A 15,135-nucleotide genomic window follows, 5' to 3' on the forward strand; every position below is an offset into this window, starting at 1 on the left:
TTAAATTTACGCTTCTGTCATTTTTAAAGCTCTTTTTGTTATTTGTTTTCCATAACGATCGAAGAGCTAATATTTTTCAAATGAATAGGAATAAAGAATTTGTCCGGAATCTTTTATACAAAATGAGTAATATTTTGGGAAAGAGGAGGGGTGATGTTACCGTGGAAGATGAAATTTGCTATTCAGAGTACTTTACCGAGTGAACTCGGAGGTTTTCTTACCATGTTAATATCGTTCTCGACGTTACCGATTTTGCATGACGTAGGTTTAGGACCTCAGCACTATTTGTTATTACAGTTGACTCGTCTTTATTCGGACTCCTTTAATTAATTTCCGCTAGGGTTGTCTGTAATGAATTCGTCTATAATATAACTTAAATAAAATAGAACATTCAATATCTTGTTTGTGATTTTATATATAGATAGTAATGTTTCCATGTTTCTTGTAGCTTTTTAATAAGGAAGATATTTATTTAAAAGATATACAATAAATACATAATTGTTGATACACAAAACTTTATAAAATTGTCGATATTTCATTTTTCGCGTAAATTATCGTATATTAAAAGTAGGAAATATTATAAATTTCTGAAGTGAACACTATTATTATAGCCGCAATTTACCTAAAATAACATTCAGCTGCTCGTTAGAATTTCTGCCAGACAAGGCTAGGTATTTATCACTGTGTTATGATACAGTAATTACCGTAATATTCGAACAAACGTATTCAAATATTTTTCAGTAATAACTATAATATAACGCTGAAAAAACCGTGTCTTATACATATATAATTGTACATGTATATACATATGCTTATCAGAGACAAGCTCAATGTAATATAAGTACTTATTAGCAATGCGTTATTTTAATTATATTACATTATTTTTAGCATAAATACTGATTTTTCAGCATACAATTGTATGCTGCAAATTATATATTGTAAACAAAAAATAACAACATAGATAACAGCTGAGATATAAAAAATTGTTCTTATCAGTATTATGTCACCTTGTCCTTTTTTAATATATTACTTTTCTTACTTTTGCAAACTGTTGTCCAATTATTTCGAGTTAATTGGTATTGTTACATTGTTCGTGTTATGAAATGGATAAAAAGTTTAGTTCGAGAACATGTATTCCTCTGAGTTCAATGCAAGTCAATTTATGCAATACATATGTTTGTAAATGACCACTAACTTTGTTAGACACAATTCTAAAATTACACGTACAAACGAATAGAACTACGTTACTACAAAAATTGCATATCGTGATAAAATTGTAGATCTTTATCGTTATACTAATAAAAATGAGAAATAAAGTATTCCGAGTATGGAGGCACCGTGCCATGGATGTACAGTGCAATTTCTCCTGTCATATTCTACGAGTATCCATTTCATCGTTGCTAACTTCTTCATTCAAAGAATTAAAATTTTCACCAAATAGAAGCGCTTCAATCTCGTGATATGTTTTACCTCTCGTTTCCGGTACCCATAAGAACGTTATCAGAAATGCCATCCAGCATGATGTCCAGAACATCGTGTAATTCGCAAACGCTCCTATAGTATCGGTAATAGCCTGATTCAGTTTCGACGTGGTAAAACCAATTATACCATCGAAAATCACAACGATGGCACCAGCAATGCCTTTTAGTTTCGTAGGAAATAAGTCGCATAGGAAAACATTGGGTAATACACCTAAACCAATGTGAAACATTATTTGATACAAAACTAAATGGATAAAGGGAGTCAAAGGGATGGTGGAATCGTCAGACTCATGTGAATGTGTGTAAAGATAAGCTGATAAAACAAACGATGTATAACACGTCCCCACAATAGACAGAATCAAAAGTTTTCTTCTTCCACACCAATCCACTATTAACGCGGTTAAATAGCCGGATAAAACGCGGAGAAGCTCGATCCAAATCAACGCGTTGTATCGATCGATAGAGGTCGCTTTTCTGCTAATTAAATCTCGCAGGTGCTGCGTAGCGGTGAAGTTTCCGCTAAGATGTTGAGCCATGATCAAGCCAAGCATGATAAACAGAGCTCTCCTGTGGCGTCGTTGTAGTATTGCTCGCAGCTTGTCTAAACAGGTATATTTAGTTAAATCCATGTATGGCTCAGATATGTCCGTTGATGCTCGTGAATCCACTCTGGTTGGTGTGTGTAAATCGCTTCTGGCTTGTGAGTGTAATTCGCTTCTCATTTCCGGGAGTATTTGGCTGGTGGATGGTTGGTGTATTTGGCTTGTGGATGCTTGGTGTATTTCGCATGTGGGGTCTGGGTGTATTTGGCTTGTCGGGGGATGGTGTATTCGGCTAGTGGATGCTTGGTGTATTTCGCATGTGGGGTCTGGGTGTATTTGGCTTGTCGGGGGCCGGTGTATTTGGCTAGTGGATGGTCGGTGCAAGTCGCTTGCGGACTGTGAGTGTAATTCGCGCGAGGTTTGGAATGGTAATCCGGGCGAGACGCGCGAGTATTCTACACGTAATTCGCCCGTGGTTACTGTGCGTATTTCGCATTTGAATTTTGAGTCTGCTGAGGATATGGATTGTGAGTGTGAGTCGCTACTGGATGGTAAGTTTAAATCGGACGTGGCTTCTGTGCCTACTACTTCCCGTGTGGGGTCTGAGTGTGTTTCGCGTATAGATTGTGAGGGCAAATTGCTTCTGTACAATGGGGGTAAATCGCTTCTTGATGTTGATGGTAAAATGCTACTGTACGGTGGGAGTAAATCGCTACTCGATGCTGCGGGCAAAATGCTACTGTACGGTGGGGGTAAATCGCTACATGATGCTGAGGGAAAAATGCTACTGTACGGTGGGGGTAAATCACTTCTGGATTGTGAGTGTAAATCGCTTGCGGATTGTTGGTGTAATCCGTATCTGGCTTCTGCGCGTAGAGCACGTAGTTCGACTTTCACTTGGTCAGGATCTTCGATGCCTTTGTAATATGCTATCGACTTGCATGCTTGCTCCTTTTTACCTTTTGCCACCAAGAAATACGGAGTTTCGCGTAAGCATATGAGCAGCAAGGTGAATATAGCGGATATTCCTGCAAGAGGCAGCAGGTGTGACGTGTACGTCAGCGAGGGTCCTAGAGCGTATGTTAGTAGTGACCCGGGATATACGTTCGCTGCGATTAGAGTACCCAGGCGTCCTCTGAGTTTGACGTCGGCGACTTCTGACACGAACATGGGATTTATCGTGCGGGCAATACCAACGCCTATACCGAGAACCCCCCGGGAAAAGTATAGCATTTGCACAGAAGGTGAGGAGTGCATGTCGAGCCAGCCTATGATGAACACTATGCTGCATGCAATGAGGCAGTATTTACGACCGATGCGATCGGCCAACTGCACAGACAGAAGTGAACCGATCATTGAACCAAGTACTGTCGAATAAACGACCCATGAATATTCGTCGGGTGTTAACGTTAGCGGCGCGTTCCCGATGCCAGATGTTAAAAGGAGAAATGAAGTCTCTGTCCATCCGTAGACTGTACCGACCAAGCACATGGTCATCGTTCCTGGAATGAGAAACAGATAATGCTATATATAGCATATGTTAATTGTAGTGCGGTCGTTTTATAATTACACTGCGAATATTTACACAAATTTGTATTTTTAATATATACTACTAATTGTTAGGTAGATGATACATTTACACTGAACATGTAAATGTGTGTGTAAGCGTCAGAGGACGTCCAGGTCTCAGGTGAGACAAAAGACGATTGGTAGCTGTTAGTTGAATCTCGAATAGTCTATTGACAACAAGCGTGCGTGTAAGAAGGTAATCGAGGTCTTCAGAGTGTAATATATATGTATAGCTGTTATGTGTGAATAAAGTAAATTATTTATTTTACCGAAACCTCTGTGTAGCTTAACACTATTAGATTTATAATTAATATATACCGCAGGCTATAAGTAAATGGACTCTTCGCGATGTTAGCACGAATGCTTTCCACTAGTTTTATTTCTTAGCTATTTTATTATTAATCTGTTAATCCATTCGCATTATATGTGCATTAAGTAAGATACTACATGAAGTAAAATTTATTAGAGACTTGCGATAAGTATAGGTGTATTAATGTGTAATAATGTACATTTTTTTGCTTTCAGATTTCTCATAAATATATAAAAGTCCGCACTTGGTTCATGATATAAGAAAGCATCAGTGCGATGAATATCTGAATCGAAATGTTAAATTTATCGTAATGTAGGATGGAATAGAAATGCAACTTTAAACGATGGTACGCAAGTAAATAGAAGTGAGAAATAATTTAGGAACATCACTATCGAGGGGAGGAAAGGAAATTGCATTCTGCGTATTAAAAGTACAGATAAATACATGACGTAATATCAAGAGTGAAAACTAACCGATACTACATGCTAGGAATTGCCGGAATTTTAGGTTACACAGCCTACGAGCTGTTTCTTGCAGTGATGAAACGACACGACCCAAACCACTGCCCTCAGACAATCTGCTGGGAGCCTGGAAAACAGATACCTTTGTTATGAATAGAAATCATAATTCCATTCTAATCCGATAGTCTAATCAAACTTTTGAGCGAATATAAATTCCAAATCACGGAAAAGCTATTAAGAAGTATTTAAATATTAATATTTCTTCACAGCAATTAAAAAATTTTCCTTCTTCTTTCTTAATAGAAATACAATTTATGGTATTCTATCAACAGCATTAAAATATCCTTGATGTTATTTGATGTTATTATAGATAGAAGACGAACTTGAGTTTTCCACTGACGTTTGCTAAAGGTTATTTATGCTTTCGACATCTTTCTTCTAAAATCATTTCCTTTGATTGTCCTCCAAATTAATAATCATTTGAAAGGTTTCTATATATTTCTTAAATATTTTTTGAAATTAATGAATTATATTAACATGTCGTATAGATAATACCGAAGAATCGTTTGAACCTTCAAATATGATTCGATATTTATGAGAGGTAACAGTTTTAAGCTTTGAACTTTATGTTTTGGTGGGTCGTGACAGTTTAAATCAGGGTGGAAGATTCAAAATTTTGAATGATCACGATCGATCCATACACAAGGGCAAAGATTTCGGATTATTGTAACTTTTAAATATCAACACGATATGTTAATACATTTGATTATTTGCCAAAACTTTTAATCGAGTCGTAGGAATCAAAACTTTAATTGCTATGGATTCGTATTTCTATTTGGAAATAAAAGAATAATAGTTAAATTCGCTGAAAATAGATATCTCAAACGGACTCTTTTTTTATATTCTCATTCAATTAGAATTTGTTACTCTGCGATATTTAATTTCTAACTGTTTATTTCAAAAATATATATTGTATAATCATATGAAATGCTTACCGTCCTACGCTGGGACATGTTGCCAAAAATAAGTATTTTTACGCAATTATATAATCACGATAGATTTTCAATAATTCAATTTGTAGAATCCAGTTCACTCATAATTATTTAAAAAATGCACGAATGGTCATGGGTAGTTATCTATCGCAAAAAAAGAACAACTGTAAAATATCATTACACTGAATCTCGTGATTTACGGATTTCGTATCGATTTGTTCGATTTCCACGAGTGCCACAACCATACTGGGTACTTCTGGGGCTACTTCCTGTTTACATACAGTCGACATTATTTCAACACATAAACACTTCTAATTCTCCTTGTTATTTGTTTCAATGTAACGAATTAATTTTAAATATTCCGACATAGGAACAATAATATTTTTGTACTTATTATATCTAGGAAATATCCTAATTATAGTGTTGGAACAGTCGAATGCCAACTAGTATATGATACATATTTCCTATAATATAAAAATTGAAATGAGCAAAAATAATTGCACAGCTTCGACTATTAGTCATTTTTGTTCTATGTTGCTACATTGGTTACGTTGCGATCATAATCCAGCATTTGAATTATTTTTAATTTCTTGGAGCATAGGTGCCTTCATCGCGGCAATTCTTGTTCTCTTTACTTTCTCCCTATTTCGACGTTTCCTACTGAAACTGTCGTATTTTCTACGATCTCTCACGCGTCGAAACACTTCTTCGTTTGAAATTTCCTCAGTAGAGAAAAGCTTCGCCCAAATCATTTTCCCTCCTTGCATCTGCATCTCCGTACACTCGGTACACTTGCATCGTATCTATAATTTGTGTGAATGTGTACAGTATTGCTCGATTCCTGGTGAACTTGTCCCAATTACATCGAATAAGATTGCTTTCAGACTCACGACTCAAAGAATCATCGGACTCTTGTATACATTGGCTTTGAGCTATTGAGTATGAAACTAAATGATTGCGGATTTTGTCATTCGGTGGTTTTGAGTGCATAGATTATTTTTTATTATTAAAATATCCAACCTTTACTTGCAGAAGTTTCCTCTTCATTTTCAATAGCGAGTACCCTTTTCAGATAATTACAATCTTCGCGACGCACCGTTATGAATCGTAGGGAGCATGAAAAACACTGATATTTTTCGATGTCGGTATTTCACGGGAAATAAAGTCCCATGTATTGTCACGCCTAGTCGCGTTTTTACAATAGGGAATGTGTGAAATATCGATACATATACAAATTACCATCTGACAGAGAATTATAATATAACTGTTATTTAGCTTTAGGTTTAACTCGATCTTTACTTTCAGTTTTAAATTTCCGCTTCGATCGTTCTTAAAGATGTTTTTGTTTGTTTTCCATAACGATCAAAGAACTAATATTTTGCAAATAAATGGCAAGAAAGAATTTGTCCGAATTCTTTTATACAAAATGATAAATATTTTGGGAAAAAGAAGGGGTGATGTTATCGTAGAAGAGAAAGTTGCTATTCAGAGTACTTTACCCAGTGATCTCGGTGGTTTTCTTACCATTTTAATATCGTTCTCGACGTAACCGATTTACCATGATGTTGGGCTAGGATTTTAGCAGTATTTGGTATTACAGTTGACTCATCTTCATTCGGACTCCTATAATTAATTTCCACTAGGGGTGTCTGTAATAAATTCGTCTATAATATAACTGAAATAATGTAGAACATTCAATATCTTGTTTGTGATTTTATATATAGATAATAATGTTTCCATGTTTCTTGTAGCTTTTTAATAAGGAAGATATTTGTTTAAAAGATATACAATAAATACATAATTGTTGATAGACAAAACTTTATAAAATTGTCGATATTTAATTTTTCGCGTAAATTATTATAGGAAATATTATAAATTTCTGAAGTGAACACTATTATTATAGCCGTAATTTACCTAAAATAACATTCAGCAGCTCGTTAGAATTTCTGCCAGACAAGGCTAGGTATTTATCACTGTGTTATGATACAGTAATTACTGTGATATTCGAACTAACGTATTCAAATATTTTTCAGTAATAACCATAATATAACGCTGAAAAGACTATGTCTTACACATATATATTTATATCTGTATACACATATCCTTATCAGCGACAAACACAATGTAATATAAGTACTTATTAGGAATTCGTTATTTTAATTATATTACATTATTTTTAGCATAAATACTGATTTTTCAGCATACAATTGTATGCTGCAAATTATATATTGCAAACAAAAAATAACAACATAGATAACAGCTGAGATATAAAAAATTGTTCTTATCAGTATTATGTCACCTTGTCCTTTTTTAATATATTACTTTTCTTACTTTTGCTAACTTTTGTTCAATTATCTCCAGTTAATTGGTATTGTTACATTGTTCGTGTTATGAAATGGATAAAAAGTTTAGTTCGAGAACATGTATTCCTCTGAGTTCAATGCAAGTCAATTTATGCAATACATATGTTTGTAAATGACCACTAACTTTGTTAGACACAATTCTAAAATTACATGTACAAGCAAATAAAACTACGTTACTACAAAAATTGCATATCGTGATAAAATTGTAGATCTTTATCGTTATACTAATAAAAATGAGAAATAAAATATTCCGAGTATGGAGACACCGTGCCATGAATGTACAGTGCAATTTCTCTTGTCATATTTCACGACTATCCATTTCATCAGTGCTAACTTCTTCATTCAAACAATTCCAATTTTCACCAACTAAAAGCGCTTTAATCTCGCTATGTGTTTTTCCTTTCGTTTCCGGTACCCATATGAGCACCATCACAAATGCCACCCAGCATGATGTCGCGAAGCTAAAGGATATCGCATACCATTCTACATTATCGGTAATCACTTGATACAGTTTCGACGCGATAAAACCAATTAAACCATTGAAAATCACAACGATGGCACCAATAATGCCTTTTAGTTCCGCAGGAAATAATTCGCATAGGAGAACATTGGGTAACACTCCTAAACCAACATGAAACGATAGTTGATACCAATTTAAGAAGTAAACGGGAAGAGTAGAGGTGGTGGGGTCGACAAACTTATGTACATCTAAGAAATGATAACCTGCTAGAAGAAGCAATGATATACATGACCCAATCGTAGACAGAAACAAAAGTGTTCTTCTTCCAATATATGCAACTATTACCGTCATTGAATAGCCACATACACAGTGGATAGCCTGGACCAAAATCCTCGCTTCGTGCAGATCGATAGAGGCCTTTTCTCTGCTGATCAATTCTTCCAGGTACCGCGTAAAGGTAGAGTTTCCGCTAAGTTGTTGTGCCATGATCAAGCCAAGCATGATAAACAGAGCATTCCTGTTGCTTCGTTGTAGTAATGCTCGCAGCTTGGTTAAACAGGTATATTTAGTCACACCAATGTATGTCTCAGGTATGTCCGTTGATGCTCGTGAATCCACGTTGGATTGTGTGCGAAAATCGCTTCTGGTTTGTGAGTGTAATTCACTTCTCGTTTGTGGGAGTATTTGGCTGGTGGATGGTCCTCGTATTTCGCTTGCTGATAATCGGTATATTTCGCTTGTGGATGGTCGGTGTATTTCGCTTGCGGATAATCCGTGTATTTCGCTTCTGGATGGTCGGAGTATTTCATTTGTGGGTGGTCGGTGAATTTCGCTTGTGGGTGGTCGGTGTATTTGGCTTGTGGGTGGTCCTTGTATTTCGCATGTGGATTGTCGGTGTATTTGGCTTGTGGGTGATCGGTGTATTTGGCTTGTGGGTGATCGGTGTATTTGGCTTGTGGGTGATCGGTGTATTTGGCTTGTGGATGGTCCTTGTATTTCGCATGTGGATTGTTGGTGTATTTGACTTGTGGATGGTCGGTATATTTCGCTTGTGGATGGTCCTTGTATTTCGCATGTGGATTGCCGGTGTATTTGGCTTGTGGGTGGTCGGTGTATTTGGCTTGTCGATGGTCCTTGTATTTCGCATGTGGATTGTCGGTGTATTTGACTTGTGAATGGCCGGTGTATTTCGCTTGTGGATGGTCTGTGTTTTGCGCTTGTGGATGGTCGGTGTATTTCGCTTGTGGATGATCGGTGTATTTCGCTTGTGGATGGTCCTTGTATTTCGCATGTGGATTGTCGGTGTATTTGGCTTGTGGATGGTCGGTGTATTTGGCTTGTGGATGGTCGGTATATTTGGCTTGTGGGTGGCCGGCGTATTTCGCTTGTGGATGCTCCTTGTATTTCGCATGTGGATTGTCGGTGTATTTGGCTTGTAGGTGGTCGGTGTATTTGGCTTGTGGATGGTCGGTGTATTTGGCTTGTGGATGGTCCTTGTATTTCGCATGTGGATTGTCGGTGTATTTGGCTTGTGGATTGTCGGTGGATTTGACTTGTGGGTGGCCGGCGTATTTCGCTTGTGGATGCTCCATGCATTTCGCATGTGGATTGTCGGTGTATTTGGGTTGTGGTTGGTCGGTGTATTTGGCTTGTGGATGGTCCTTGTATTTCGCTTGCGGATAATCGGTATTTTCCGCTTGTGGATGATCGGTGTATTTCGCTTGCGGATAATGGGTGTTTTTCGCTTGTGGATTGTCGGTGTATTTCACTCGTGGGTGGCCGGTGTATTTCCCTTGTGGATGCTACTTGTATTTCGCATGCGGATTGTTGGTGTATTTGGCTTGTGGTTGGTCGGTGTATTTGGCTTGTGGATGGTCCTTGTATTTCGCTTGCGGATAATCGGTATTTTCCGCTTGTGGATGATCGGTGTATTTCGCTTGCGGATAATGGATGTTTTTCGCTTGTGGATTGTCGGTGTATTTGACTCGTGGGTGGCCGGCATATTTCCCTTGTGGATGCTCCTTGTATTTCGCATGTGGATTGTCGGTGTATTTGGCTTGTGGTTGGTCGGTGTATTTGGCTTGTGGATGGTCCTTGTATTTCGCTTGCGGATAATGGGTATTTTTCGCTTGTGGATGATCGGTGTATTTCGTTTGCGGATAGTGGGTGTTTTTCGCTTGTGGATTGTCGGTGTATTTGGATTGTGGATGGTCGGTGTATTTGGCTTGAGGATGGTCCTTGTATTTCGCATGTGGATTGTCGGTGTATTTGGCTTGTGGGTGGTAGGTGTATTTGGCTTGTGAATGCTCCTTGTATTTCGCATGTGGATTGGCGGTGTATTTGGCTTGTGGATGGTCGGTGTATTTGGCTTGAGGATGGTCCTTGTATTTCGCATGTGGATTGTCGGTGTATTTGGCTTGTGGATGGTCGGTGTATTTGGCTTGTGGATGCTCCTTGTATTTCGCATGTGGATGGTCGGTGTATTTGGCTTGTGGTTGGTCGGTGTATTTGGCTTGAGGATGCTCCTTGTATTTCGCATGCGGATTGTCGGTGTATTTGGCTTGTGGATGGTCGGTGTATTTCGCATGTGGATTGTCGGTGTATTTGGTTTGTGGATGATCGGTGTATTTCGCTTGTGGATGGTCGTTGTAATTCGCTTGTAGATTTTGAGTGTTTTTCGCTTGTGGATGTACGGTGTATTTCACTTGTGGATGGTTGGTGTAATTCGCTTGTGGATTTTGAGTGATTTTCGCTTGTGGATGGTCGGTGTATTTCGCCTGCGAATGATCGGTGTATTTTGCTTGCGGTAGGTAATTGTAATTCGGTTGTGGATTGTGAGTGTAATTTGCGCGTTGATTGTATCAGTAATTCATCTGTGGGTTGCAGGTGTACTTCGTATATGACTGCTGAGTGTATTGCGGGTGTGGATTGTGGGAGTGAATCGCTACTGGATGGTAAGTTTAAATAGGACATGGGTTCTGTGTCTACTACTTTCCAAAAGGAATCTGAGTGTGCTTCGCGTCTTGATTGTGAGGGTAAATCGCTTCTGGATTGTGAAGGTAAATCGCTTCTGGACTGTGGGGGTAAATCGCGTCTTGATTGTGAAGGTAAATCGCTTCTGGATTGGGGGGGTAAGTCACGTCTTGATTGTGAGTGTAAATCGCTCCCGGATTGTTGATGTAATTCGTCTCCGAATTGTTGCTGCAGTTCGTATGCGACTTGATCTCGTAGAGCACCTTGTTCGATTTTCACTTTGCGAGGATCTTCGATGTCTTTGTAGTATGCTATCGACAAACGTGCTTGCTCCTTTTGACCTTTTGCCATCAAGAAATACGGACTTTCGGGGAAGCGCGAGATTGGCAAGAGGGATGCAAAGGATGTTATTACAAGAAGCAGCACCTGTGACTTGTACGTCAGCCAAAGTGCTAGAGCGTAGCTTAGTAGTGTCCCGGAATTTGCGTTCGCTGCGATTAGAGCACCTAGAGATCCTCTGTATTTGATGTCGGCGATTTCTGACACGAACATGGGATTTATCGTGTGGGCAATACCAGCGCCTATACCGAGAGTCACACCAGCAAGGTATAGCTTTGGCACGGATGTTGCTTCGTAGATGATGAACCAGCCTATGGTGAACATTGTGCTGCATACAAGGAGACAGTATTTACGACCGCTGCGATCGGCCAACTGGACAGTCAGAAGTGAACCGATCATCGAACCAAGTACTGTCAAAGAAACGACCCATGAAGATTCGTCCTCTGTTAACATTAGCGGCACGTCGCCGCTTCCAGTCGTTAGGTGGACAAGTGAAGTCTTTGTCCATCCGTTGACTGTACCGGCCAAGCCCATGGTTATCGTTGCTGGAATGAGAAACAGATAATGCTATATATAGCATATGTTAATTGTAGTGCGGTTGTTTTATAATTACACTGCGAATATTCACGCAAATTTGTATTTTTAATATATACTACTAATTGTTAGGTAGATGATACATTTACACTGAACATGTGAATGTGTGTGTGTAAGTGTCAGAGGATGTCCAGGTCTCAGGCGAGATAAAAGACGATTGGTAACTGTTAGAAGAATCTAGAATAGTCTGTTGATAACAAGCGTGCGTGTAAGAAGTTTATCGACGTCTTCAGAGTGTAATATATATGTATAGCTGTTGTGTGTGAATAATGTAAATTATTTATTTTTCCGAATTCTCTGTATAGCTTAATATGGTAGCAGAGCGTGGTTACTAATTTTGCAAGCTATTTAGTGCGTGGGTTTTAGTCTTGCGAGTTAGTTCGGATGAGTTTAGTAAGGGAAGAAACGTTCAAAGGATATAAAATAAAAGAAATAATACTTCGAGCACGTAGAAACGCTTGAGTAAAGAATAGAAAATCAATTAAAATGGGAAGATCGGAAATTATGATACCGATATTTGATGGTGAGGATTACGGGATGTGGAAGAAGAGAATAACGATGTTTCTGAGGTATAAATAATGTGATATTGTTATAACTAGAGTGAAGACCGAAACAGACAATCCCGACTGGGAGAAAATGGATCTGAAGGCGATAAATATAATTTATAGTGCCATCTCAAATAGACAATTAGAATATATTAGGGAAGAAAAGACAGCGTATGAAATAATGAAAAAGTTCGACGAAATGTATTTGAGAGAATCGACGGCACTACAGATCGTGTGCAAAAGGAGATTGGAGAGGATAAGTCTCGATAAATACAGTGATTCAGCATCGTTCTTCAGCGATTTTGAAAAGCTAATAAACGAATTAAAAAGTGCAGGAGCACAAGTGAGTGAGAGGGAAAAGCTGAATTACATGCTAAATACGTTACCCGAAGCTACATCGCTAGATATAATAGATGCAGTGAAAGAAGAGAATCAAACGGTAGCGTACGTGAGGAATAAAATAGAAATGGCGGAAAAGAAAAATACATCAAATCGAGGAGAAATGAAAACTAATGCTTTTGCTGCAAAAAAGGAAGGATGCTTCAAATGTGGAAAAGTGGAACATTTTGCAAGAGAGTGTCAAAATGGCGTCCAAGCGAGAAGCACTAACAGTTATCGGCGTGGGTCAACACGGGGTCGCAGCAGAGGAAGAGGAAACAAAGGCAATACGAGCAGGGTATGTGGAAACTTCCATCGTCAATCAGCAGCCGGCACGAGCGAGTATGGCAATTCAGGAGCAGGCACATGGATGGCAACGGTGCACGCAGCACACAGCAGCGAGATGAACGAGATAAATTATAACGAAATAACGTGGCTATTAGATAGCGGTTGTACCGATCACATAATTAACGATGTAAATTATTTTGATAAGTCTATCGATCTTAAAGAACCGGTAAATATATATTTGGGCGATAATAGATCGATAAAGGCAACAAAAGTAGGAAATGTTATAAGCTATTTTGAAGCATTTGGAAAGCGAAATAAAATAAATATGAATAAAGTTTTTTATGTGAAAGAAATGTCCGCAAACTTGATTAGTTTAGGCAAGTTAACGGATAATAATAACATGGTTATTTCAAAAGGAAATATTGCAAAAATAATAGATGAGAACAATAAGCTTTCAGCTGTAGCGGACAAAGAAAATGGAACATATAAAATGAAAAGTATATTGAAAGGGAAGGAGCACTTAGTAAACAGTGCCGAACGTAGTGGTATGAATAAAAAGGAAAGATGGCATAGGATGCTAGGACACGTAAATGTTAAATACTTAAATATTTTGAGTAAAGAGCAGCTAGTGACAGGTATTCCGAATAAATTTGAAAAGGAATTGTTGAAATGTAAGGTGTGTATAGAAAGTAAAATGCATAATTTACCTTTCAAAAATAATCGGACTAAGGCTAGGGAGATAATGAAAATTATTCATACGGACGTGTGCGATCCCTTTAAGACTACCGGATTAAATGGAGAGAAATATTTTATTTCATTTATCGATGATTATAGTAAAATAGGTAGGATCTATTGTATAAAATCAAAAAATGAGATGTTTGATTCTCTCGTACAGTTTGTAAATGAAGTTGAGAACCTAACGGGCAAGAGGTTAAAAATATTGAGATGCGATAATGGAAGAGAATACTTAAACAATCGAATTTATAAATCTGTTAGGGACAAAGGTATCGTAATAAATAATTGTCCAACTTACGTACATGAATTAGACGGAACAGCGAAAAGATATAATAGAACAGTGATGGGCATGGCGCGTTGCTTGTTAACGGAAGCGAAAGTACATAAAAAGTATTGGCCGGAAATAGTATGTACAGCGGCATACTTGAAAAATCGAATACTAGCCAACACTGTAGAGAGAAAGACAGATATGGGAATTCTGTTAGGATATAGTGAAGTAGGTTACAGAGTCCTATTAGGTGGAAAAATAACAGTAGCTAGACATGTAGAGGTCATAGAAACAGACACAAAATGTATCGGTTTTGAGGAGAATTCATTCGATGCAGATAGCGATGATAGTAAAGATAATTATTTATTGGATATCATGAATAAGGAAGAGTTAGAAAGTAGAGAAGATGAAAATGATAGTAGTTCTGAAAGGTTAAAGATCCCTAGGAGATCTACACGTAATAAGAGAACTCCAATAAGGTATCCAGAAAAGGAAAACAGTAGTGAGATTCACGCAAATTATTGTAAAGTAGATATCCCTCGTACATTTGAGGAGGCGATTTGTTGCGAAAATAGTGAAGATTGGAAACAGGCTATGGATAAAGAAATAGGATGTCTCTATAAGAATAAAACATGGAAATTGGTAGAAAGGGTAAAAGGCAAAGAAGTATTAGATGTGAAATGGGTTTACACGAGAAAATCAGATGACAGATATAAGGCTAGATTAGTGGTAAGAGGATTTCAACGAAGCAACGTAGTCGATGACATATATTCTCCAGTAGCGAGTAATCAGACCCTTAAGATATTGCTATCATATTGTTGCCAAAATGGATTAATC

At 37.8% G+C, this 15,135-nt stretch overlaps 2 protein-coding genes across 2 annotated transcripts; both read right to left on the bottom strand.

The window, feature by feature from the left end:
* Positions 1-850: 850 nt before the first annotated feature.
* Positions 851-4,514, bottom strand: LOC126873394 (facilitated trehalose transporter Tret1-like). The gene is made up of 2 exons (XM_050634237.1): positions 4,376-4,514; positions 851-3,525 (listed from the first exon to the last, which is right to left on the bottom strand). The coding sequence occupies exon 2, from the start codon at positions 3,518-3,520 to the stop codon at positions 1,370-1,372; it is 2,151 nt and encodes a 716-aa protein (XP_050490194.1). The 5' UTR covers positions 3,521-3,525; positions 4,376-4,514; the 3' UTR covers positions 851-1,369.
* Positions 4,515-6,700: 2,186 nt separating this feature from the next.
* On the bottom strand, positions 6,701-12,042 carry LOC126873395 (mucin-5AC-like). Its single transcript, XM_050634238.1, has 3 exons — positions 11,071-12,042; positions 9,985-10,955; positions 6,701-9,706 (listed from the first exon to the last, which is right to left on the bottom strand). Exons 1-3 carry the CDS (start codon positions 12,022-12,024, stop codon positions 8,017-8,019), a joined length of 3,615 nt encoding a protein of 1,204 aa, XP_050490195.1. The 5' UTR covers positions 12,025-12,042; the 3' UTR covers positions 6,701-8,016.
* Positions 12,043-15,135: the final 3,093 nt, after the last annotated feature.

This window comes from Bombus huntii, chromosome 14, assembly GCF_024542735.1.
Source record: "Bombus huntii isolate Logan2020A chromosome 14, iyBomHunt1.1, whole genome shotgun sequence".
NCBI lineage: Eukaryota > Metazoa > Arthropoda > Insecta > Hymenoptera > Apidae > Bombus > Bombus huntii.

Coding starts and splice junctions, on each gene's coding strand:
- LOC126873395 (XM_050634238.1), bottom strand. CDS start 12,024: ATGGGCTTGGCCGGTACAGTCAACGGATGGACAAAGACTTCACTTGTC. Junction 10,956..11,070: donor ACTCAGCAGTCATATACGAA/GTACACCTGCAA, acceptor GATCATTCGCAG/GCGAAATACACCGACCATCC. Junction 9,707..9,984: donor AATCCGCATGCGAAATACAA/GTAGCATCCACA, acceptor ACAATCCACAAG/CCAAATACACCGACAATCCA.
- LOC126873394 (XM_050634237.1), bottom strand. CDS start 3,520: ATGACCATGTGCTTGGTCGGTACAGTCTACGGATGGACAGAGACTTCA.